This window comes from Mugil cephalus, chromosome 10 (genome assembly GCF_022458985.1).
Source record: "Mugil cephalus isolate CIBA_MC_2020 chromosome 10, CIBA_Mcephalus_1.1, whole genome shotgun sequence".
In the NCBI taxonomy this organism is placed as follows: Eukaryota; Metazoa; Chordata; class Actinopteri; order Mugiliformes; family Mugilidae; genus Mugil; species Mugil cephalus.
Genome location: NC_061779.1, coordinates 14,703,473 through 14,726,409, shown reverse-complemented (window position 1 = coordinate 14,726,409; position 22,937 = coordinate 14,703,473). Strand labels below are relative to the sequence as shown.

The 22,937-nt window shown below is 46.5% G+C and overlaps 1 protein-coding gene across 6 annotated transcripts; it reads left to right on the top strand.

Moving 5' to 3' along the window:
- The first annotated feature begins 935 nt into the window (after positions 1-935).
- tmem266 (transmembrane protein 266) lies at positions 936-22,934 on the top strand. Of its 6 annotated transcripts, none has more exons than XM_047595622.1 (12): positions 936-1,434; positions 1,516-1,614; positions 2,952-3,046; positions 7,178-7,366; positions 15,381-15,535; positions 16,919-16,992; positions 17,879-17,935; positions 18,095-18,233; positions 18,721-18,836; positions 19,276-19,468; positions 21,064-21,126; positions 21,220-22,934. In XM_047595622.1, the coding sequence occupies exons 3-12, from the start codon at positions 3,033-3,035 to the stop codon at positions 21,855-21,857; spliced, it is 1,638 nt and encodes a 545-aa protein (XP_047451578.1). In that variant the 5' UTR covers positions 936-1,434; positions 1,516-1,614; positions 2,952-3,032; the 3' UTR covers positions 21,858-22,934. The 6 variants fall into 6 exon arrangements, with proteins under 6 accessions (XP_047451578.1, XP_047451577.1, XP_047451579.1 ...); XM_047595621.1 differs by having other exon boundaries at positions 1,513-1,614; XM_047595623.1 differs by lacking the exon at positions 1,516-1,614.
- The last annotated feature ends 3 nt before the right edge of the window (positions 22,935-22,937 follow it).

Sequence of the window (22,937 nt, the reverse complement as noted above, 5' to 3'; positions counted from 1 at the left end):
ATTATTGTTAACAACTCATTTGGCACTGAAACATATGGCTTTCCAGGTTGAGAAAAATCTCTCAACTTATAACGCCTGCTTAATCTTCTGGAAAACTCTTTACTTTATTGCTCAATATCTGCTCTAAGTCTGTTTATTAACATATTGACATTTGCATTACTATAGTTGCTTTAGAGGGATAGGTTCACAATGCTTGTAGTCAACAGTCAATAGTCTATTTGTCCACTGAAACAGGTTTAACGTGCTGTAATCCTACTTCTCATTCATACTGGCCATTATGGAAAGCCTGCCCTGATTCTTTCTCTGCCCCAGTGACTACACACTAAATCCACAATCTTCCGTAAGTGCCGATAAATATGCATTTCAGAGTGTATCTGAATCAAACACGAGGCTTTTAAATGAATTGAGTGTAGGACAGTGGCTAAATAGCCCTCCACTGCAGCTCAGGAAAGAGGCAATTGTGTGGGGGGAAACAAGGGATTTTCAAAGTAAGAAGACCAATTCTGGAGCAATTTAACACTTAACTAGTTGAACTCCACGACTTTGGGAAATTTACTTTTACAGCAGAGAAAATCTGTTTCACTGCAGTAGACAAAAAAAGTATAATTTATTACCGAAAGTAAACACTTCGTAGGCATGCATTGATGGAACACTAACAAAGCATTAGGACACTGTTTATTAACTATACATTACAACTTATAGACCCTATGGCTTATGTTTTTTTTTTTCGTTTTTGTTTTTTGTATGTGAGTTTCCGGGGCCTAATTCCTGCGCAAAAAAAAATAAATAAATAAAAAATAGGGTGCAACTCCTCAGCGAGTCTGTGAATATTCATGGTGACTGTGCATTAAAGTCATCACCGAGACACACTTGAAGTCACTGTGAGTGTTAATGGGTTTTTTTTCCCTCTTTTTTTTTTTCGTGCGGGTGGGTTGTTATCGCGAGGAGCTCTGAAGCTCAAGGGGTGAAGTGAAGCGAGAGTGTTTGTCTACGTCGACGCTTCCAGGGTGGCACAGAAAGAGGGACGTCCGCAGGCTCTGATGTCTTAATTGAAACCACATACGTGCTGTGTTTGATTTGAAATGCCTTGCTGTTTTTGTTTGCGCAAACCCTTACACGGCTCCCTCCGCGTTGCCCGCGCCGCTCGTCACACATCTGTAACCGCTGGAATCCCGGTTTCAGCACCTGGACAGCTCCCGGTCGCGAACCTCTCCTCCTTGTTATCGGGCACATGGAGTCCCTGATGTGATTGTAGGGGGGGAAGCCCTGCGAGCACAGTGTGCCTCCCTTTCCATGATGTCGCTTTTCCTCCTGATTCAGTGACAGCCTCGACGTCTCCGCTGAAGGATGGTGCTTACGGTCCGGCGTAGGTGTTTTCGTCGTGCCCCGTCTTCTGTGAGGCGACACCGGTGCTTGGCCAACGCATATTTGAGGGTAATCGCAGCCTACACACAGCAAGATCCGAGCTTCCCTCACACTCACCATCATCATCATCCTCATCATCCTCATCAGCAGCAGCAGCAGCGGCGAGGAGGGAGATATTACCGTCATCTCAGCGAGGGCAAAGGAGTCACGACATCACTTTACACAATGTAGAGCAAGAAAACACAAGAGGTTAGTCTGTGCGTTTGCTTTTTTCGAGGCAGCGTTCGTTTCACGGCGCGGTTCGCGTGTTTGTTTTGGAGGAAGGAGGCTGTGTGGCCTCTGAGCACACAGCACCGCCACTGTTTTATTTGGCCATGGTTTTGATTGGCAAAATGACTGCGAATGCGTCCTGATTGCATGACATGCACGGAGCATGGGCAGATTCAGCACTCACTGAGTGTTTCATGAAATGAAATGCAAACTCGCAGCCTTTGTGGACAACCGCCTTCCACTCATGAAGCCTTTCCTGTAGGATGTACTTACAGTAATAACAAGTAGCAACTCAAGGTGCTGATTGTGGAATGTGATCTCTCCAACACTGTGTTGTATTCAAGTCCAGAAAAGTGCACTTGCCTCTCTGGTCACCTCTACAGTGATTCCTTATGGCCTCCAGTGTGTTTTGGTAGTGTGTTAACCTCTTTGACTTTCTGCATACCTTAGAAACAGCCGTGCTGTTTTGTTGTTTTCTTTCCACAGAGTTTTATGCTAAACACTACATTTTTCAGGCGCTGCGGTGAAACAATATCATCAGCCCTTGAATGACCTGTGCTGATTTATCCTGAGTAGCATTTAATCTGCTGTGCTCCACTACATTACTCCGCTGTGGCTGTGAATGCTGACTCCTCACCTCTGATTGTCCACACTCTGCTGCTGTATCTCGCACCAACCTGAATTGATAAAATACCTCATAAATAACAATGGCACAAACAGCTACATGCGGCCTTTGTGAAATCAACCGATGGGAGAATTTATGCTTGCGACTTTCCTGCGTGGTCGTGTCTGTCAAGCAGCTGGAATGGGCTTTTTTTTTTTTTTTTTTTTCCTGAACAGACTTGGACATCAATGGCTCTCTATCCGGTGGCACAAAGAGCTAGCATCCTGCTGCACTTGCTATGCAAGAGGTGTGATGTTCCACAGCCCCTGATTCACAGAGCGGAGCGTATATTGGAGGAGATTTAAAATCCATTACAGTTTAGTGCTCCCCAGGAAAATAGTTTAACGGAGTACAGCTATAACTGGAGATAGGACTGTGCGCCCTCAGGAGAAGCAGAAGCACGGATATGTCATTGATAATTCTGGATGCAGAATCCTGGGCTGCTCAACTGCATATAGATGTTTCATAATTTTCAGAACCAGTGTTTATTTTTGACTTTGGAAATGGGAAGTTGGTAAAACGATCTCCCGCGAGATCTGTGGCTGTCCTTGCGGAGCTCTCAGTTGCTTTTGTTATTCAGTGATTTATTTCATTATGTGTATTTTTTTCCCCTGTTCTGATTACATTGTGCTTTTGTGTTTTTTTTTTGTAGGTTTGCTTGGAGCCAGGTCTCAGCAGTGGTGAAATTTCACACTTGGGGTAATTTGGTAATTGGCAGCAACAAGACCTCGACATGAGCAACGCGGTGTAAGTATAACACCCTCAAGAGTCCTGTATGAAGCCATGTGTGAGAGAGTGCGAAGTCTTAAATATCTATTTATGAACACACGTTCTTGTGCAAAGGGAATCTTAGCGGATGGGACCCGCAATGTTGTCATTCAGGTGGGAGAGCTGAGCTCAGCGTCGTCCGGCGTTTCTGAGCGCGTGAGAATGACCGTCCGTCTCCAGGCCATCGGCCAGGCGTCTCTCAGCATTCTGGAGGGATGTTCACTTGTCGTCTTCTCTTATTAATTATTAGTCTATGTGTGGTCCTACAGACAGGCCCCGCATTCTGATGACAGCAACGGTTGGGACTAAGAGAAGGGAAAAGGGAGGGAGCAAGGGGAATGGAGCTGAGCGGGAGGAGGTGGAGTGGAGGGAGAGGTGAATGCAAAAAGGGCTCAGACAACTACATCTTCTGCTAAGCACGGGATGCTGCTCCCAGCCAACGAGGACCTCTGGTCACTCCAGCAGGTTTAGTGCAGCTGACGGTCGATTCCAAGGCTATTGGAAGGAGAAAACTGGTGCACGATATCTGGAATCAGACACTATAGAGAATGGGCCGACTGGTTAGTAGGACAACCGCGTTGATTTAATGCCGCTGAGTGCCGGTGACTCTCTGTGAAGTGACAGATGGGAAACTCATGCAGAGAAAGGTCTTTGGAGTTATTTTCACCGCTGCTCTCTTAGACTTGATGCTGCTGTAAATCCCCCCTCTCTCTCTCTCTCTCTCTCTCTCTCTCTGGAAACAGTGGGAGGCAGGATGGGAAAATATTAGATGCTTAAATACAACAAATTCAGTGGGACTTATCTTACATCTTTTACATAACAGTTTCATTAAAATATTTAAATATTTCTGGATCTAGTTTATATTCAAAACAGTCTACAAAATAAAAAAAAACTTACTATGGAGCTGTATGTGCTGTTTTCATCTCATTGTGGAGTAAACGCCACAGACCCTGAGGAGCCCAGTGGCTTTGAATTAGGTCAGCTAACATTTACCGTAACTGACCTCCATGTCATGTGAACCTTTGCTCTTAATTTGTCGGCATAAATGAAATTAATAAAAGGACTCGAGATGAATAATGACTAACTGTTTCAGCGAATGTGCTGACGACCTTATGATAATACTTCTTTATAATTACCCTATAACTCTACTAAACACGCTGAATCACTATATGACTTTCTTTAAATTATGTTTTTTTTTCTCCATATTGTCACAAAATCAAGTCAAATCTAGTCAAAAACAGTTTGATTTACTGTAACTTATTCCTATTTCTGTAACCTTTTTCAAAAAATCAGATTACAAACTTATTTGCATTAACCTGTTCCTCAACATAGTCTTTACTTTTGGAAATGAGGTTTTTAAAATATGAAACGTGTGACACCTTGTCGAGATAGCGTAGCAATAAAAAATATATTTGCTTCTGAATTGTCTCCAAAGGAAATCTTAATGTTTCAGAGATCGTGTTCTCCGCCTGCAAGAGTTTGAAGCTGAAACGCATTTTCTATTAAAAAGTAAAACCGCAACAAAACGCCCTCGCTCTTCACCAGCGCAGCAGAACTGTCAATTTCCCCCTTGGACCTCAAAGTCAAAGATGTTGCCAAAAAAAAACCTGATCTTACAAGTGCACCCAGATCTTGTGATGATGTATCAGGACGGCGGATCGGTGCGCGCAAGGGAGTAGCCAAGTGTCTGCATACGAGCTCATTGGGTGCGACAGAGCGGCTGGGTTAAGAGACAGCTGGCCAGAACTAACGTGGCAGCGAGCGCACCGAATGACAGTGATACCGATTCCCTCTGCAGACCAGCACTTCATGCTGAGGCAGCACTTTTAAAATCCGGACAGAAGCAGAGAATCTATTCCTCAGGACGGGTGGTTTCAAATGTTATCACGACAACACAATGCCGTGTTGCATTGTTTCATTGTTGTTGTTGTGGAACCACATATATACATTAACAAAAAATAATGGTTGAAAAGCTTTAAAGCTAGTTTCAGAGACTGAATGTCTGAGATAAATCCCATACGATGCAGAGAAAAGTTGGGTGTTTCGCAGATTCGAAATGGAACAGAGCGAGTTTTTACATTTGTCCACGTCTACCGATCCAGCAATGGTGATTAATAGTAATGCAAACAGCTGGGGGTTTCATTATTGATCGCTGATATTCTGGAGGAACCGATTCCTTATTGCATTAATTACACGCAACAAGAAAAAAGACCTCCTCAGAACGCAAATTGGATTTTAAAGCTACGTGACTCTCTGAAACTCATGAATGTATAAGCCTGAGAACATTTTACAACTTGTTGCAACCGGTGTAGTTTAAGCAACACTATACGTTATTATTTTGTGTAAAAGCAGAATAATTACTTTTCTATTTGATAAGTAAGGAAATCTACCAACATTCTCATCTTAAGGAGGTATCTACATCCTTAAGCAGCGACCATGAGGACAATGTTGTATAAATAATGTCAGGGCAGCATTTACAAAAACTGGTATAGAAGGTGAGCTGGTATAGAAGTTTTTATGTCCACCTTCTGCTTTTCATGCTCAGCCTTAGGTGTTTCTTTGCGTGGGCGCGGGGTTTCCCCTGCAGCCGTACATGCTCTACGTTAACCTTTTTTGCATCCTTGTGGCGTTTACTAATATTTCATGCCTCTGCAAACAGCCCGGCCTCTGGCATGCTCCTGGCTGCCCTTGCCCGTGTCGTCGAGTGGAGCGGAGTGTTCAGATGTGAAGCCTCCGCTCCCTCCCCAGGATGGCAGCCGGCCACTCCACTGGGCTCTGCACATAATGGCTCCTGGCCTGCTCCGTGATTGTCTGGAAATGTGATTTTGATGCACTAAACAGTTTGTGTCTGTCGTGAATGATTAGCGTCCTTGTTGCGGCTGGTCAGATTACCAGCTCCACAGATAGCGCTCGGATCTGCGGCTGTGTTTTGTGGCCGGCGCGCTAATATGTGACGACACATCCGTAGCTGGACCTGCATAACAAAAAGGTCAGATGGTTAAAAGCAGGAAGGGTAAGGCATGTTTATGTAGCGAGGACATGAGGGTAGCTCGGGTTTTCCATTCGTAATGTCCCATGTTGAGAAAACAGGTGCTTCTTTTTTCCCCGGGAGAATAGCGCAATGCCATGATTCAGGAAAAGTGAAGACCTATGTTCCTTTCATCGGCAAGGTGGTTCTGCTTTGTGATCCCCTCCTAACTGGATCCTCCCTCTCTGTTTCACCTCCAGTGCAGGGGTTGTAGAATTCACCAAACCGCTGGCTTTTGTTCCCTCTGTCTTGTAATCAATGCCTTCCTGCACTGTTAAGTACTCCAGTTATTGATGTCTCCACACTGGCTGCGCTGGGACTGCAGCCAAGCAATGTGAGTCTCCTGTTCCAGGGTGACTTGTCCTCCTTGTCCGCTATTGGCTGAGCTCGCGGGATCGCAAGCCCCCCACCCCCTCTCGCGCATTTAAATTTTAAGACCTCATTGGCAGATAAAATGACACCTTGCTGGGTTCTGCCAAATGTAACTTACGTCACGGGAAAAGGATAAACCAAATGAGGAAATATGTTCCGGGTGGAAGAATGTTTACCCCACAAGTATCACTTTTGTCAAATATGGTCATGTCACAAGAGACTTATTTGTCCCGACCACTTTTTTTTACTGATTAGCATCAGGAAGCTGCTGGATTCTACTAAATTCTGCAGGTATTGCAGAGATACACAAAACAAATTCAAGAGCTGAGCGTGTAGAGGTGAATAGAAGCCAATGGCTTCCTGAAAGTTTGAGACTCTCCCCTCTGCCCTCTGCACATCAGCACTACACGCAGGTCAGCTTGTTTTGGCTCGCCAGCTAAATGCGTTCTTGTTTCACGATTTCCCGCCGCATTTGTGTTTTCATCCATCAAAATTAACCGTTGGTGCATTTTCCAAGTAGCTGCGTCGGCTAATTCAACGCTTCCACACACACACTTGCACTGAAAGTCCAGCACATGTGCTGCGTCTCTTGCGCTACTGCACAGGGCGACAACATGCAGATCCAAATTTTTTTTTCACACTGTCTGCTAAAACATGCCAAATCACCCGCTAACACTAACGGTGATGCTACTGGTTGTGGTGTGTGACAGGGCTCCTCCCCGGGCTGGAGCCTCAGAGCTGGAGGTCATCTCCCAGCAGGTGGAGGAGGACAACCAATGCGTGGCCCCTGTCCAGCTGGTCAGCTTCGCCTACAGAGACTTGCCTTTGGCGGCGTTGGACATATCCCTCGCTGGATCCCAGCTCATCTCTAATCCAGATGAAGAGGACAACAGAGATGGGTAGGTCCCGTTGACTCCAACCAACACCTGCTTTCACCTGCTGGTTAAACATGGCACTTTGACCAAACAAACACTTACCAATATGTGTTCAAAAAATGTGACACTTGTGATATGTTTCTGAAAGCAAACACATTAATGTATCATTAATATCACTTATCATTTATATTTGAATGATAACAAAGGCTGTAGGATGTGAGGAATCTGGAAACAAATTAGTCGCACGATTATCAATGAAATCTTCCGATAATTAATTTGTGTACTGAAAAGCCCAAAATGTAATTACATATTGATTGATGTTCTGGATATTTGCCTCCACTGTTGGAGAAGATGCCAGAGATACGCTGTCGGAGACGTTGCGTCCGCTTTTTTGCATGATGGTGCTACATTCATAATTAAGGCAGAATTGCAATTACCGCAATCTATAATCTGGCCTGGCAGAGAAAAGCTCTGCCGTCACTCTCTCCATTGCTCGTTATTGCACGCGGTAATTACACCTGGCGTATTGAATCATTCCTCATTTTTTATTGCAGTCCGGGAGTCGAGGGTATTTGGCAATGAATTTATTAGTGTCACCATGTTAAATGGACAATGTCTCCGCTGATGTGTTCATTTCGGCTCAATGACACAGCGGCTTCTCTCCGGCAGACGGCCTCTGTTCACGCCGTCGACGTCTGGCGGGAGACAAAGAGCGCTGCTAGCACCGCAGCCCTCCTGAAATGTCAGCCCTGTGGTCGCGCTCACTCTGCCTGTTTGTCCGGGGTTTGTGTTGTTTTCTGTGCACCGTGGCGCCGTGCTACGGCCACAGTGTTCTCAGGACAGGACAGGACAGGACGGGACACTCCCCTCCTCGAGCACCCCTTGTAGCAATTGTCCACGGCTCTCCACTCCGCCCCTTTGGCGTGCTGTGCCACTGGCGGCGGACAAACAGCATAAGCTTAATTGGAGCCTCCAGCGTTTCTCCATCCAAGCCCCGGCGTGTGTCGACGGATCATGTCGGGCTGGTGTCGGCCTGGTTTGGCCTGGTCGATGGTGCCGTGGCGACGGAGGGCAGGGGTAGATGGGTCCCAAACTCTCACTCTCTCATCTCAGCCTCACGTCTTTCTCACTCTTTCGCCCACACCGAACGCACACCACGGCATAACCACAGCAAAGGGCAGGATCAGGCAGCTGGGCCGAATTATCATCTCAGTGTGCGCTCTCACGTGGCACCTCATGATTCTCCGGTCCTCTGGGATTTGGCTCTGCGCTGTGGAAAAGTCATGCGGCACCAAGACATGTCTCTGGAGGATCTTTCAGGCCAACTATGTAAATATACTTTTTCACAAAGGCCACATTGATTCTAATCAGAAGTCCCTTTAGAGGCCGGGTGGTGTAAACTCTGTGCAATCTCCCAACCAGGTGATCGTTCAGTGACCTTAACAGATCGGAATTCCTGATCCTCAGTCACAGGCATTCCGGTCGTACCTGTCGTCGCAGTCACATGCGTGCGTCTGTTATTTGGAAGCATTCTTGGGGAGAAAAAAAAAAAAAAACAAAACAACAGGGCCATGTATTACGTTCTCTTTGTGACTCAGACGTGTAACATCCGAGGAATGACACAACGGTTTGTTGCACAATTTTTCTGTTGTTTATAGGAATGCGACTGTAAAGAGACTCCTACTGTAGGCTAATTTTAGCGCTTTGTAAATGATTGCCCGCAAGAATGTAAACCTGCTTTCACTGTTTCGCTTCCGTCGCAGTCACTTTGCTTCAGTTGTGGCGATTACCAAAACAGCCGCTTTTCTCAAGATACCATTATTTACTTTACCGCTTTTAACTGTTGCCGTAAACATGTGAGCAGTTATGTCCTAATTTATTATTGATGTTGTTTAGCTCGAGAAGCGTGGAGGGGTTTCTGCTGTTAAAGTCGACCAAGTGGTTTAGTCCCAACACTCTTTTGAGGAAAAAAAAAAAAAGCAGAGGAATGCACACGATACGGACATTAAGTCTTGAATAGCAGCTTCTCGTGGCGCTTCGTCAGGAGACGTGGGTGATCACTGTACGTAGGAGGTGGATGTTCTTGCGGACTACAAGGAGCACACACACACAATATTTAGAGAATCTGTGCAGAGGTGAGCCGGATGGGATTATTAATAGATTGTGGTTGCCCAGTCTTCTCAAAAGAGAGTCCAAAGTGATTTCAAACTGGTAATTCAATTACGGACCCATTTGTATTATTATTTTATTTAATAAAATAATAAAATTGGTCCCATTTTTTTATTGAATTCAGGCTTTTTTGCACTTTGTCCTGTTTTTACGTGTTGATTGTAGTTGCATAACCAGTCCACGCCTGGCAGGAGTAATAAAAAGGGGAGTTACTGAATAAACCGGTCAACGGTTTGTGATGTGTGATGTGTCTGCTCATGTGTCATGGCGAAATACGTTGGTCGCTTCTAATTTGGAGTGGAGCGCGTCTGTTCAGGTGAAATTTATCTGGCGTCACCTACACGCCTAAAACTAGCCGCTCCTCACTGCCTGGGCCGCACGCGCTCTGAGCTCGCCCTTGGTTATCACTTCCAGATCGGCCTGCTATCCGCCGCAGCGGTAACATATGCCGCTGATCTCCAGGGGTCGGAGTGAGAGGTGTAAGGCACTGCAGCAATGACAGATGGTTCATATGGGTCAAACCCGCCTCTTTGACCGCAGAAGAGAGGAGGCGGAGGGGATAAAGAGAAGGGAGGCAGAGAGCACATGACCTTCCTCCGCACTTTCATTCACAAAGTTGCCCGCTCTAGATCATGAGGAACCGACTCTGTTTCATGTTGAGCAGTGGTGTGGGTGCTGCGTCGCGTGGTGATGACCGCGGCTGTTGGCCCATGCGGTTGTTTGGTGAAACGTCGGATATGGGATAAGTGCAGGACAAATTATATTACTCAACACAATGCTCAGATTTCCCCAGAGAAACAGAGTTCTCCTTCTACGTTCATTGATATTCAGATTGTTAATGCTCAAGATTGAAGTAAGATGTAATAATTAGAAAAAAATCCCATCCGTAGAATATAGCAATGAAGGGTGCTGCCAGACTCTAGTACAAATCTTGGCAGCAGCAATATTTCAAGGAGTTTTGGAACCAGAGCCATACTGTACTTGCTCTGTGTTGATGGATGTCTGAAAAGAGAGCGGGCCTTTTTTTTTCTCTCTCTCTCTCTCTTTTTCTTTTTTTTTTCTGTCCCCTCTGACTCCATTTCAAACACACACAGTAACAGTCCTCTCCATCAAATTGGTTCTCTTGCCTGGCACCATGTGCGACACAATAGATGACATTTGAGTGCAGGGTTTGAGGGTTTGTTAATATTCACAGACATGCAAAGTGTGAGATTGCTTTTTAGGCTGAGAGCGAGAGAGATCAAGTGTCCTGGTGAAAACCCATTTATCAGGGACAGCTTGTCTGCTGCTCCGCACATGGAGCCCCATCCATCTCCATTTGCGTGGTATCTGTGGCCCATTTCTCTGGCAAAGGCTAGCGCTCAGTCCCCTCTGCTAGGCTGTGTCACGATGCGGGATGCAAGCAGCGAAGAGATGACGGCTGATTGCTTTTAGAGACCACTGGTGCCAAACCATGACAATTTTTTTTTTTCTTTTACTTAATTATTAACCGTATCGAATGCAGCCTTATTAAATGGCACCTGTAATCAGTTTGTCCTTTTCATTTGCTCAAATGAAATCTCCAAAATTTACATTTGGTTACAAATTGTAACTTTACTTCATTCTCCGTATTTATTTCTTAGCTTGTTTCCCCCTCTCCGGGCTTCTTTTGTTACCTTTGGCTGCAGTAACAATGATGACTCAGCTGTGGTTTCGGAGGAAAGGATTCAGTCCGTTTAAATTAGTGTTTGTCTTGATTGTCAAGTCAATCTGGGCGGGGGCCTGCTCGGCACGTTCTCAGGAAATGGAAGCTCGCTGATAAAAACTGATTCATGTAAATATCGTGGATTAACTGAATCAGTCAGGCGTGTAAATAAGTTACAGACCAGGTGTATCGCCGAGTGCTTGAGCAGCCCGAATTAGACAAAGTCTTCCAGCCTCTGCTGTTCAGTAGCCCGCGGGCGCACAGTTGCCGTCCATTTTCTCCTGCCCGGGCCTGCTGGGCTCGGCAGATTGGTGTGAATTGGTTGTAGTTTATACTGGAGGAACCGCAGAGCTGTGTAGTTATCAGAACAGAAGGAGAGAAATTGAGAGGAGACAGACGACCTGTGTCAAATCGTATTATTTTAAAATACAGTGTCCTGGCCTCCCCCCCACCACAAATTATTCTGTTTAAAATCTCCTCCTCTGTGTGAACGTGTTTCTTGCTGGAAATACTGACGTGAAAAAAAAATGTGTTTTTTCCCCTAAAGATATTGACTGTTAATGATTGTCAGCGGTGTTCTGGTTCTTCAACGGCCACCTAAGCTATTTTTAACTTAGTTAATGGTGATTATACAGGTCTTAATGTGCTGGAAGTTTTTAACATGAGCAGACGCCCTTTGTTGTGAATGTGCAATAAATACACCGACCAAGAGAAAGGTTATTTGGAGGACTGGAGCCGCAGTGAAATTGACACTATTTCACCCTTCCTTTGAGGGACAAACACTTTGAGGGAGAGGAGCAGTTCATTGCTCACTTGGGTGTGTGTGTGCCTTTCAGCGCGTATGTGCGTTACAATCAATACCACAGAGGAGTTGATAGTCTTCCACTCATTGCTTCTGAATGAATTTCCCCTCCCCGGTCCTTCCCCGCTCTCCTCCTCCATCTGTTAACCCATAAAAACAGAGCGCCACCTCTCTGATTTAATTTCCATTTAACTTGTACCTAATGAGTTTACATCGTATTTTACCCTGTCTCAATTACAGGAGACAGTATAATGAAAGAGATGCTCCTCGTGATAGGTTCCCCGTCTCACTGAGAGTTACTTAGCTGGGGATGGAGCCAACACTCTGTCCCGTCTGTGTGAATGGGCCCCAGCAGAGCAACCAGACACTTCTGTCCGTGCCAGTCATTCCGCTTAATGTCTCTGTCCGCCTGCAGTGGCCATTCTGCAGTCGGCATCATGTACAGCAAGCCATCGCTTCCATCGCAGGCCTCTATCGATCAGTCTCATGATCTAATCCCCTTCGCTCTGCGCCGCTGCCAGACCCGCTTCGATCTCTCCTCAGTGTGTTAACGCTGCAGCCACTGCTGTGTTGATGTCTTTATGAACCTGTCCACCCTGCATCTTTCATTTCCTCCGCGCACAACGTCTTTAAAAGCGCGCGTGTATGTGTGTTTGCCCCGCGTGGCCGCTTCGCATGAACAGTCCTTGAGGTATTGCCCATTCGATCTGAACCTGCCTTGACCCTGACAGAGAGCGAGGTGATTTTCTTCCTTGGCTTGCTCCAATACCCAAGCAGCCTCACTTCCTCATAAATACTTCAGGTCCTCAGTGTTCAAGGTTTAAAGTGATTTCCCTAAAATTAAGTTTCTGAGCTCGGAGTAATCCATCACTGCCATTTACTCCGCTTCCAGACAGGGTTTTTCTTTACAGGTTTATTAAATTAATACCGTTCCTGCCTGGCTTGTGGGAAAGGTCTGAATGAATTATGATTCTGCGCAGTATGAGTTAAATCATGTTTTTCAAACCTGAAGGTAAGCGAGGTGTCTCTCTCTCTGAATCCGTGCTGCTCATTCTGCCTTTTAACTAATGGTCCACAAACGTCCTGCGCCCGTGTGTTCGGTAAATGTTCCTTTTTCTTGGCTCTCCTCCACTGGCAGACCGGGGTTGACATTGTTCCCTGGGAACAGATCGGTGCCGCGGAATATCTCCACGGTATTTGCTAATGATACCATTACCCTCCACCACCTCTTTGTCACCCCAGGTGTTGAGCTCCTAATCTGTTGGTATTGGCTGGCAAAGAGGATTGCTGCAGAGGGCAGAGTGCTCTGGTTTAGCCTCTGGGTGAGCACTGGCACTGCGCTGACCTTGGTGAAGGATGCAAAAGGATGCGCCGCGGCGTGATACCAGAGGTTCAGCTGGTACTGCAAAATGACACCGCTCACTAGATCCTCTCCTCCTTTGCAGTTTTTGGTTGATACGTCCAGTTTGTCCAAAACGGTTGTGCAGCAGCCTGGACACCATTTGTGGTCGGTATTATGCGTATCAACGACAGTAAAGACCAGGCAGGAAACAAGAGCAGTCAGTCACACCACTTTTTTATTTTAAATACAGATGAAAGATTTGTTCCTCTAGTTATGCGTTCGCTGGCAGCTTTTTCGATAAATGATCCATTGTTTTTTTTTCATGTCTTCCATGAAGTGGCTTGAGTTTTGGGCTAGTTACAGAATACACAAGAAGAATAAAACTGAAATACTCCAAGTAAAACAATCTTAATCAATTGAAATGATGAACAAAACTACTTTCAAATAAATAAATTAAAAAAAATGGCCCAGGGTATAATGAGTCAGAATGATCCTTTAACTCAGTCTGCATCTTCCTCTGTTCTCTCTTTCTCATTCTTCCTTCTCCATCTCCCCTCCCTCCTCCCTGGCTCTCTCTTCAGTTCTCTTTTGGATGAATCCCAGTGCCTTTGAACTGGCTGCGCCCCGCTTCCTCTCTCCGCATTTGCCTCCTTCATTCTGAGCCGGAGCGAGAGAAGAGTGGAATAAATTGCCTCCTCTCTTGTCCTCTGACAGACATTGCCCGCAGCTTTCATCCTATGGGGGACAGGTGACAACAGACAGCTATTTTCGATGGGGTGGGGGTAGGGGGCTGGGCAGTACTGCCTTTCTCGGTGTTGCCTCTGAGAAAGGATAGCGACCACACGTGTGCGCGTGCATTTTGCTTCCCAGGGTAAATCTGGTTAGCGTGCATGTGGAACGCAGCAGAGTTGCAAAAGGAACAGGAAAGCCCTGTGTGGCTCCTGGAGATTTGTCATTATTTATTGACCATAAATCCCCTAGAGTCTCTGTCTCTGATTGGAGGGACTTGTGTGTGATAGCATTCAAGGCAGGCCTGACACTTGCATCTCTGTGCAGTGTAGCACTAGGGACGTGACACACGGCAAACTAATAGAAAAAGTAAAGCCATGCGAGGGGAGCTATAGCATGAAGCACTAGCGGAATCACCACAGGGAATCACGGCTCATATAACACACCAGTGTTGGGCTTTGCGACCAATGAAAATCCCTCCTTCGTGTCTTCGCTCTGATGCTCCGTCAGCCAAGCACACACGGCACAAACATTGTCATCGGAAAATCAGCTGAAGGAATTGTCATTCAGTTCTGCAAACATCTTTTTGGCTGTGTGCGTCTCTCACCCTCCAGATGGTGCACGTGCAGCCGGGCTATCAGGCCAGCGGAGCTACATGGTGTGGTTAGCCTGCCAGCCAGATAGCAAAGCCAGTCGTCCAGCGCTCAAACTAGAAGGGAGCCAAAATAACTACTAGCCAGGCTGTTACCAAAACAGTCATCCAGATGGACGTTTGAACAGGCAGTTAGCCGGGCAGTTTCACCCAGTGAAGGGGGGAGGAGGATTTCACACAGCGGGCTGATCTCTTCTCGCGATGGGAGCTTTCATATGTCACAGAGCTTTATGATGAAAAAAAAAAAACCTCAGAGATGCAATGACGTGCACAGAAACACTTCATGCTGTTTACTATCTCGGTGCTAGTGGACCATATGGACATGAGCGCAACATGAAATTTAAGTGTGTAAATGGATTTCAGCATGCCTTCTTTGTATACGTGTGCGGAACAGTGCCCTCTGCTGAAAAATACGCGGAGCAACGTCAACCGATGGAAATCTGAGCAAAGTCAAGGTTGGACGCGTCTCACCATTTGTTTGCCTTGACGTTCCCCGTGTTTTACCGCCTTGACCTCGCGCACTGGCCGTCGGATCCGCGCCAAGCATTAGTTTTCATATAAAAACCACGCCAAGTCCCTTTAGTTTATTATCACCGTGCCCTCGAGCTCCTCAAACCACCTTCTCTGTGTCTCCCGCCTTCTCCCCTCCTCCCCGCTCAGGTCCAACTGGCTGAAGCCGTGCTGTGGACGAAGGGCAGCGCTGTGGCAGGTCTGTCTGCTGTCAGCGGGCTTCAACTGCTTCCTGGTGGCCTGCGTCATTCTGGTGGTGCTGCTGCTGATGCTGGAGCTGCTCATAGACGCCAAGCTGCTGCAGTGTGAGTGATGGAAAACTTAAAGTGATGCGGTTTGGACTTTTGAGAGCATACCACCGGGCGGAGGCAGCTTGTTATAGTCCTAGCTGGCCGGCGAAGGCCTTCCTGGTGAGGCGGGAAAGTAGACTGCTAAGCACAATTGTTTACTAATTATTATTCAAAGGCATTCGGTCGACACACCCACAACGATACCTAAGACAAAGGATCAAGTTCACTACACCTTAATTAGCATAAAAGCCAAGCCGCAGAAAGATGCGCTCGCAGAGGTTAAAGCGATAAATAAAAACCAAGCAAGATACTTGTACTACATTATATTACAAAACTCTAGTTTGGTGTACTACACATACTAGAGGCAGACCGGTAAAATATGAAGCTATTTCTCATTTCTTTCTTTTTATATGAAGAGAAAAATACCATCAGACACAATTTAATACTCATTTAACCTTTTGGGTCTGGTGTGTAGAGACTGAAGTAAATATTTTGATCGTGAGCAAGCACAGCTGCTTAAGAAGGAAATGAAACCACTTCATCTCTCAGATACCGACAGCGTGCATGTGAGCAGGTGCAGACGCTTGTTAAGTACAAAGCTGCTAAGCCGGGCCTGTACAGTATGTCTACACTACACGTCACTGATGATCCATTCTGGGACCCGAGGCCCTGATCAATCACGGACTTGGGAACGTAACCGTCCCATTAATATTCCAAAGTTAACGCAGAATGTCATGCGGTCGAAATTCCAGTCTGACCCCGCGTCACCCCGGTGTCACCTTTATCTACGCCGCCTAAGCGCGGCTCACGCATTCCTCATCTGTCATAAGCGGAAGGTCAGGGGTGACGGCCTCTCCGACGTCAGACTGCTGACACGCGCGGTCCTGCTCCGGCAGCATCCAAATGCATTCAAGACTCGACTGTTCCCCCGAGACTGACTGATTGACCAGACAAAGGGAAAGTAAGACAAATGTGTGAAGGGAGAGAGCGGACAAAGGGATCAAGCAATACAGAGTTGGCTGGTGGATGATTGCGGGGAGGGCCGGCGCAAGATGAATGGGTTGATGGACAGATCACTGAGCACAGCAAACAAAGACAGATGGGCGGAGATGTGGCGCGTGAAGAGAAATGCCTCAGCTGAGAGCGGAGGGCTGCTTGAGTCTGTCCACACTTAGGCTGAATAGACGGGGCGATACAGGCGCATGCATGCACATCAATTGATATTTATGATGACGCTCCGCGCTTTCGTCCGCACTTATGTACGCGTGAGCCTCGATGTGTTCATTTTTATCACTTTACTGCACCTCGGCGGCGTTGTTGTGCAGCGTGTTTGATACTTGTGTTTCCCCGCTGCACGTCACATAAACAATAATCAGCTGTTCTGTTTTATACCCCCAGTTAATAATGCGTCCCAGTTTGCCAGCATCATCCACTGGATCAGCCTGGCCATCCTCTCCGTGTTCTTCACCGAGGTGAGTCTCCCCCCAACGTGGTCAACGCAAAAACAGTGTCGCTTACAGCTGATGCAGCGGCCTGTCCATTAACGCCGTGCCGTGCAGTATGTGAAGCCAGTGAAGCAGATTCTTGATACAATATACAATGTCACCTTTTCCCTATGACTAGGCTCTGACTAGTGCAGGTGAACCACTGCTGTTCCAGTAACTGTGAAGAAGGTTAACAAAGAGTCTGCATCAGTTCTCTACAAATACTCGAGTTAGTGCTGTAGCTAAAGCTGACACCGTCGTTCCCTCTCGGGTTATTTGATTGATCCGCAGCCCTGACATTTAAAAATGCATATTGAAGCTATTCCACTGGTTTTAAATGGACTCTGAGGCCTCAGGTGTATTGATTACCATTTTCTTTACAGCCAGCCACACTTGTCTTCATTCCTTACACACGACCACCCTGCTGCTGCTGCTGCTGCTGCTGCTGCTGCTGCCTCGTGTTTAGCTGGGGTTTTGCTTAGCAGCAGGGGAAGTGCCACGATGAAGCAGCGGAATTAGTACGTCGGCCGGATCCTGCTCCAGAGTAACCTTGGCTATGAGAAATGAGCAGAATAGGAAGGTTTGCTCGTCCGTTCTCTGCAGCCCGCTACTGTGTCAGCAGAAAGAGCTGAATGCAGAGTCTCGGATTGTTGGAATCCTAGCGCCCCATCTGGGATCTGTATGAATTTGATGTCGTGAATTATCAGTGCAGACGACGTTTACTGTGATTGTCGGGTTTATTGTTGAGAATTACAACAAACTGCCCCCATCATCCGCCGTCTCTCCCGGTCTGTTTGTCCTTGTTTTCCTCCATCTTGCCCCTTCTTGTGTAACCTGCTCTCCTTCTCCATCTCCGTCCCTCTGACTGTCTCAGACGGTGTTCAGGATCGTGGTGCTGGGGATATGGGATTACATAGAGAACAAAGTAGAGGTAAGCTCCCGCGAGTCCCATTAGTCCTGACTCTGAGCCCCTATCACTGCAGTGTCATTTCCTCAATGTCATAGCTCAGCGGGCCAACTATAGAAGCTTCACAGTAACCTGTTACATACGTGTGTGTGTCTGTGTGTGTGTGTTTGTGCGTTTTCTCAGGTGTTTGATGGAGCTGTCATCGTACTCTCTCTGGCCCCCATGGTGGCCTCCACAGTGGCCAACGGCCCCAGCAGCCCCTGGGATGCTATCGGTCTCATCATCACACTGCGCATCTGGAGGGTCAAGAGGATCATTGACGGTGAGGCTGGGAGGGGCTGATGTCCCGTGCGTCCTGTCCTCTGCTGTCAGGTCACAAAGATAGATGCTGCACTGGGCTCTCAGCGCTGTTGGCCACATTCAGTCTTAAGGCTGTTGCACAATTAGTTTTTCCGCTTTTTTTAGTTTTTTTTTTTTCCTCCAACAACAATGGTAGGACATGGTCTATTGTACCTGTGTCCAGTGCTCACACATGGAAGAATACGGGTGTTTAATGTAATGGGGTCTTTATTTTTAATCACGCTGCTCCCCCATGTGGCTTTGAATAGAGCACAAGACGTGTTCAACGGGATGATTTATGAGAGCACGTAGTAGAAGCATCCCGGCTTTTATTTCAACAGGACACCGGTCAGCTGTTTTTAGACCACATAAACGACGACTCTAAATGAATTTATAGTTTAGTTAAATCAGAACTGACAGCCGCATTTTATCTGTAGGTGAACTGACCATAATGTATGTTGTTGTTCTAGCCTATGTGCTGCAAGTGAAGGTGGAAATGGAGCTGGAGATCCAGCAGTATGAGAAGGCCAAGGCGGTGAGGGAGGAACAGCTTGACCGTCTCACCCAGATCTGCCAGGAACAGGCCGTACGTCCTCTCGTGTTTCACGTCTTCTGTGTGAACGTGTAGCCGCAAGTAGCCAGCAGAGGGCAGCAAAGCGCCGCGCAAGGAAAAAAAAAAATAATATACTCATAAAAGATAACCTACAAAATTGATCTCATGACATCACCAGATACAACTTTCACAGGCTTCTGGATATCTGATAGCCGGCACTGTGCATTACCTCAGAGTAATCTATTGACTGACTCATAATTTGATAATCATATTTCTATTATTAACTCACATTACCCTGCTGAAAAATAAGTTTAGAGCCGTGAGTGCACCCACTGAGTGCTCCCCGTCTCTCGGATGTCAACGCAGGAGAGGAGAGAAGTGTCTGAGAAAATAATGTTACAGTTTCTGGACAGAAACTTGTTCTGAAGGCGTCTGTGTGTGATTAGTCTGGTTCTCATTCCCTTTCTTTTAGTTTGAAATCAGGCAGCTGAGGGCCCACCTGGCGCAGCAGGACCTGGACCTGGTAGCAGAGCGCGAAGCGGCCATGCAGATCCACCACATGTGGGGTAAACAGAGCAGCAGTTTCCAGGAGGTGGACGGGCTGGCCCCCGGGGCCTCCGAGCGTCACCGGCCAGCCAAAGCCAGAGAGCGCGGGGGGGCCGCAGGTAACCGTCTGGAACACCCGACCTCTTTGTGTCACGGGCTATCAAAAACCTCGGTGCACACAAGAGGATTCAGGCCGTGCTCTCTATGGTAAATCGTGTCATCACATGGATAGTTGTCCTATTCACCGCCTTTTGGAGAACTGGAGACTTTGGCCCGTAACTGAAAATGCTTGTAAGCTTTGAGTTCGGGAAAATCGAACATGATATTCTTTCTGAATATATTAAATTTACACAAGCAATAAAAATAATCAGTAGAAAGTACAACACCGCTCCCTCCTTTCACCCATGCTGGAGAGAATCACGGTTTATTAATGGCGGCTATTTCACACTGACATAGCGTTTGTGCCCTCTCCTCAAAAACATTCGTCTCCCGGTGCACATCAGAATTCTGGTGCCACAACTCCACGGACCATAAACCTCTCACACAGTGACAGGTCATAACTTACAGGACTTACAGCAGCAAAGCACTGTCACTACAGGTGATGTCAGGGCTCACAACACTGAGGCTTTTCCTTTATCAGAGCTATAAATCACCACGCGACCTGCCACACATCTGAGCCACAGTGTTCTACCCAGGCAACCTTTTAACTGGGTCTGAACCTCATACACTCATGTGGTATTGATCATCTGGAGATGGACCCTGTCACGGGGCACAATGAGTGGCCCTCTTGAGACATTCATAAATGAATATGGGAAATCAAAACATAAATGAATATGGGCCATATAGCAGCCCTTTGGGAGTTTTAATAGCACTGACGAGAGACACTTAGTATCTATGATACACATCCACCCCGGGTTCATTCAGGTCGTAGATCAGCAAAGTCTAATGATTGACCCGTTGTTTAAGTAATTGAAAATTTTCATCTTTTGTGGCAAAAATTTGCTGCACTAGGTTTTATTGGTGGTGAATTTAGCGTCGGACACAATGTCGCCATTTCCCCTTTTTTTGCATTTAGACTTATTATTTCTCTTAAATTATCTTCTATGAGTGCCACATAAACATGTAACAATTTGTTACATTTTTTTTGTCTTTTTTGTTTCTTTAAACACATTATTTATTTTTTTCACTGAGAAAGCAGGTGTACATCATCATGTACTGTGTCAACTGTACAAAACAAATACATACATCAACACACATCAACAATATACAGTATAAACTCTAAGGCATCAACAGAGAGATAAATAGCTAACACAAAACAAAACAAGGCATAAGAAAAGCGATAATATATATATATATATTTCCAACCCATTTCTATTAAATTCATAACAATCGATTGTCTTATGACCACTATTTAAGACAATAACTAATACATGAAAAGTATTTCTTAGCAACTATAACTTCTCTTTTTAGGACACATATTTTGCTCTATTTTCAATTATTTGTTACTCCTTTATGAGTCAACTGGACACATAGTTGACAAATGCATTGATTTATTCACCTGCCAATAATTACATCCGTGTGTCCTAAACTGTTTATTCAATGGTTGTATGTGGCTGATCGGTGTGTAGTTGTCAAGTCCTTCAGGGGACTACTTTCTAATGCATAATCAACTCAAAACTTTACACTGGAATGTGTTTTCCTACTTTTATTTCAGATCACCATGGTCAAGACGACATGAACAACTACATCAGTCAGTACTACAGTGAGCCAAGCAGTGGTGAGCGTCAACAAGCTGTTGTTTCAGTCTCATTTATGACCCATGTAGCGCCTCACTATTCCTATATGACCTGTATGTTGCGTGTTTTTGTAGACACAGGGATCCCAGACCCGGCGCGCGTCATCACAACAGCAGCCATAGACGTGCACCTGCCTAACAACCCCAGTCAGCTCCCCTCCTCTCTGGTGAGCGCCGACGCGGTGCCGTCCAGCCGCCTGCAGCGCACGGGCAGCTCGGTCAGCGAGGCCTCCACGACAACCGTCTCTCGCACCAGCTTCAGCGCGCGACAGCACAGCATCAGCAGCCACACGCTGGGCTCCAGCATGGACTGCAGCTCCACGGTGCGCGAGGCCTCCACCTCCACGGACTACAGCGACCAGCGCTGCTACCCCCCGCCCTACAGCAGCCCTCTGGCCCTGGGCACTCAGCCCAGGGGGAGTCCCAGCGCCGTGGTGCAGGAGCTGCTCTCCTCGCTTTCCGAGGACTCGTGTCTCACCCAGAAGGGCCTGGACCCCGTCAACCTCAAACCGCCCAGCCCGACGGGTTCCACGAAAGCCAGCCCCGAGCTGGAGCACAGGGTCAACATCTACAACAAGAGGAACCAGGAGAGCCGGGTCGGGCTCCACTCTAAGACAGTCATCCACCTTCAGGGCAACGAGCCTCTTCTAGAGGAGAAGTACAGGATGATGGGGCCCGTGGATGCTCCGGTCAGCCGCCTATCAGAGACATAAGAGACGCTCTGCAGAGCAACTTCACAGGGGTCGCTCTTCACATCAGCCGCAAAAAAAAAATAATGCTAAACGAAACTCCCGTTCTGTTGGGAGTTACTGGCACATAGACTAGATGTCTGACATCCTCTTTGTATGCTGGAACTGAGAGGATAAACTTGCCGGAGCAGCACAAACAGAAGGCACGGACGGCAGCACTTATCAGGAATTGACACTCACAAAAACACTTTTACTTACCTTTACCAAAAGAAACCAGCAAAAAGGGTCTTGTGCCCAAGATTTTTGAGGCAGTAAGTCTGTGCAGAAAAGCTGGCGCTTGCCGCGTTGTAGTTTGATATCTAGGAAGCGAAACCAGTGAGAGGATGGTGCTGAGGGATAACTTCCTCTGATACACTTTGTAGGATGCGGAGATGCCAGAATGATGATTTATTGGAGAGCCACAAACTGTGAATCAGTTTTCCCAGGAAACACGGCACGGATTTATTTACCGCAGGTGCAGGTGTATGAGCAGGTAGCCAGTGTCTCCAAACTCACAAAGAACAGTCCTCTTTGACGGACTGCTGCAGGGTACATTGGATCAGTCTCAACTTCTTTCTAATATTTGTCTTTCTATATTGATGTTAACATTTTTATCTAAGGTCGGCGAGCGGAAAGAGACGGAAGTGAAGTTTTTATCCAGGTGCCATGACTCGAAGCTGACCAAACCCAGATGAGATGAGATTTTGTAGACTACAGCATGACCCTCACGCACTGAAATAACTGAAAAAAAACGAGCTGGCAGACGACAGATTTCACACATCAATCAGGTCTAAAAATAACGCTTCTGATTTCTAATGTTTGGAAGTTGTGTAAATATTTCAGGCTGGGTTTGGTCGTCATATCGCAGCCCAAAAACACAGTGAGGGACTTGAAAGCTACAATTAAGATGCTGAAAAGAAAATTATAGCATGAAACTTTGAGATTTGCCACCATATCGCAAACTAACCCTGTTTATTGTACCGTCAGCGGGCAGTTTCTCTCTTGATTGTGGGAAGGCAGCACTGCAAATTGAACTCAATAAAAGGAAACATGGCAAATTAAGAA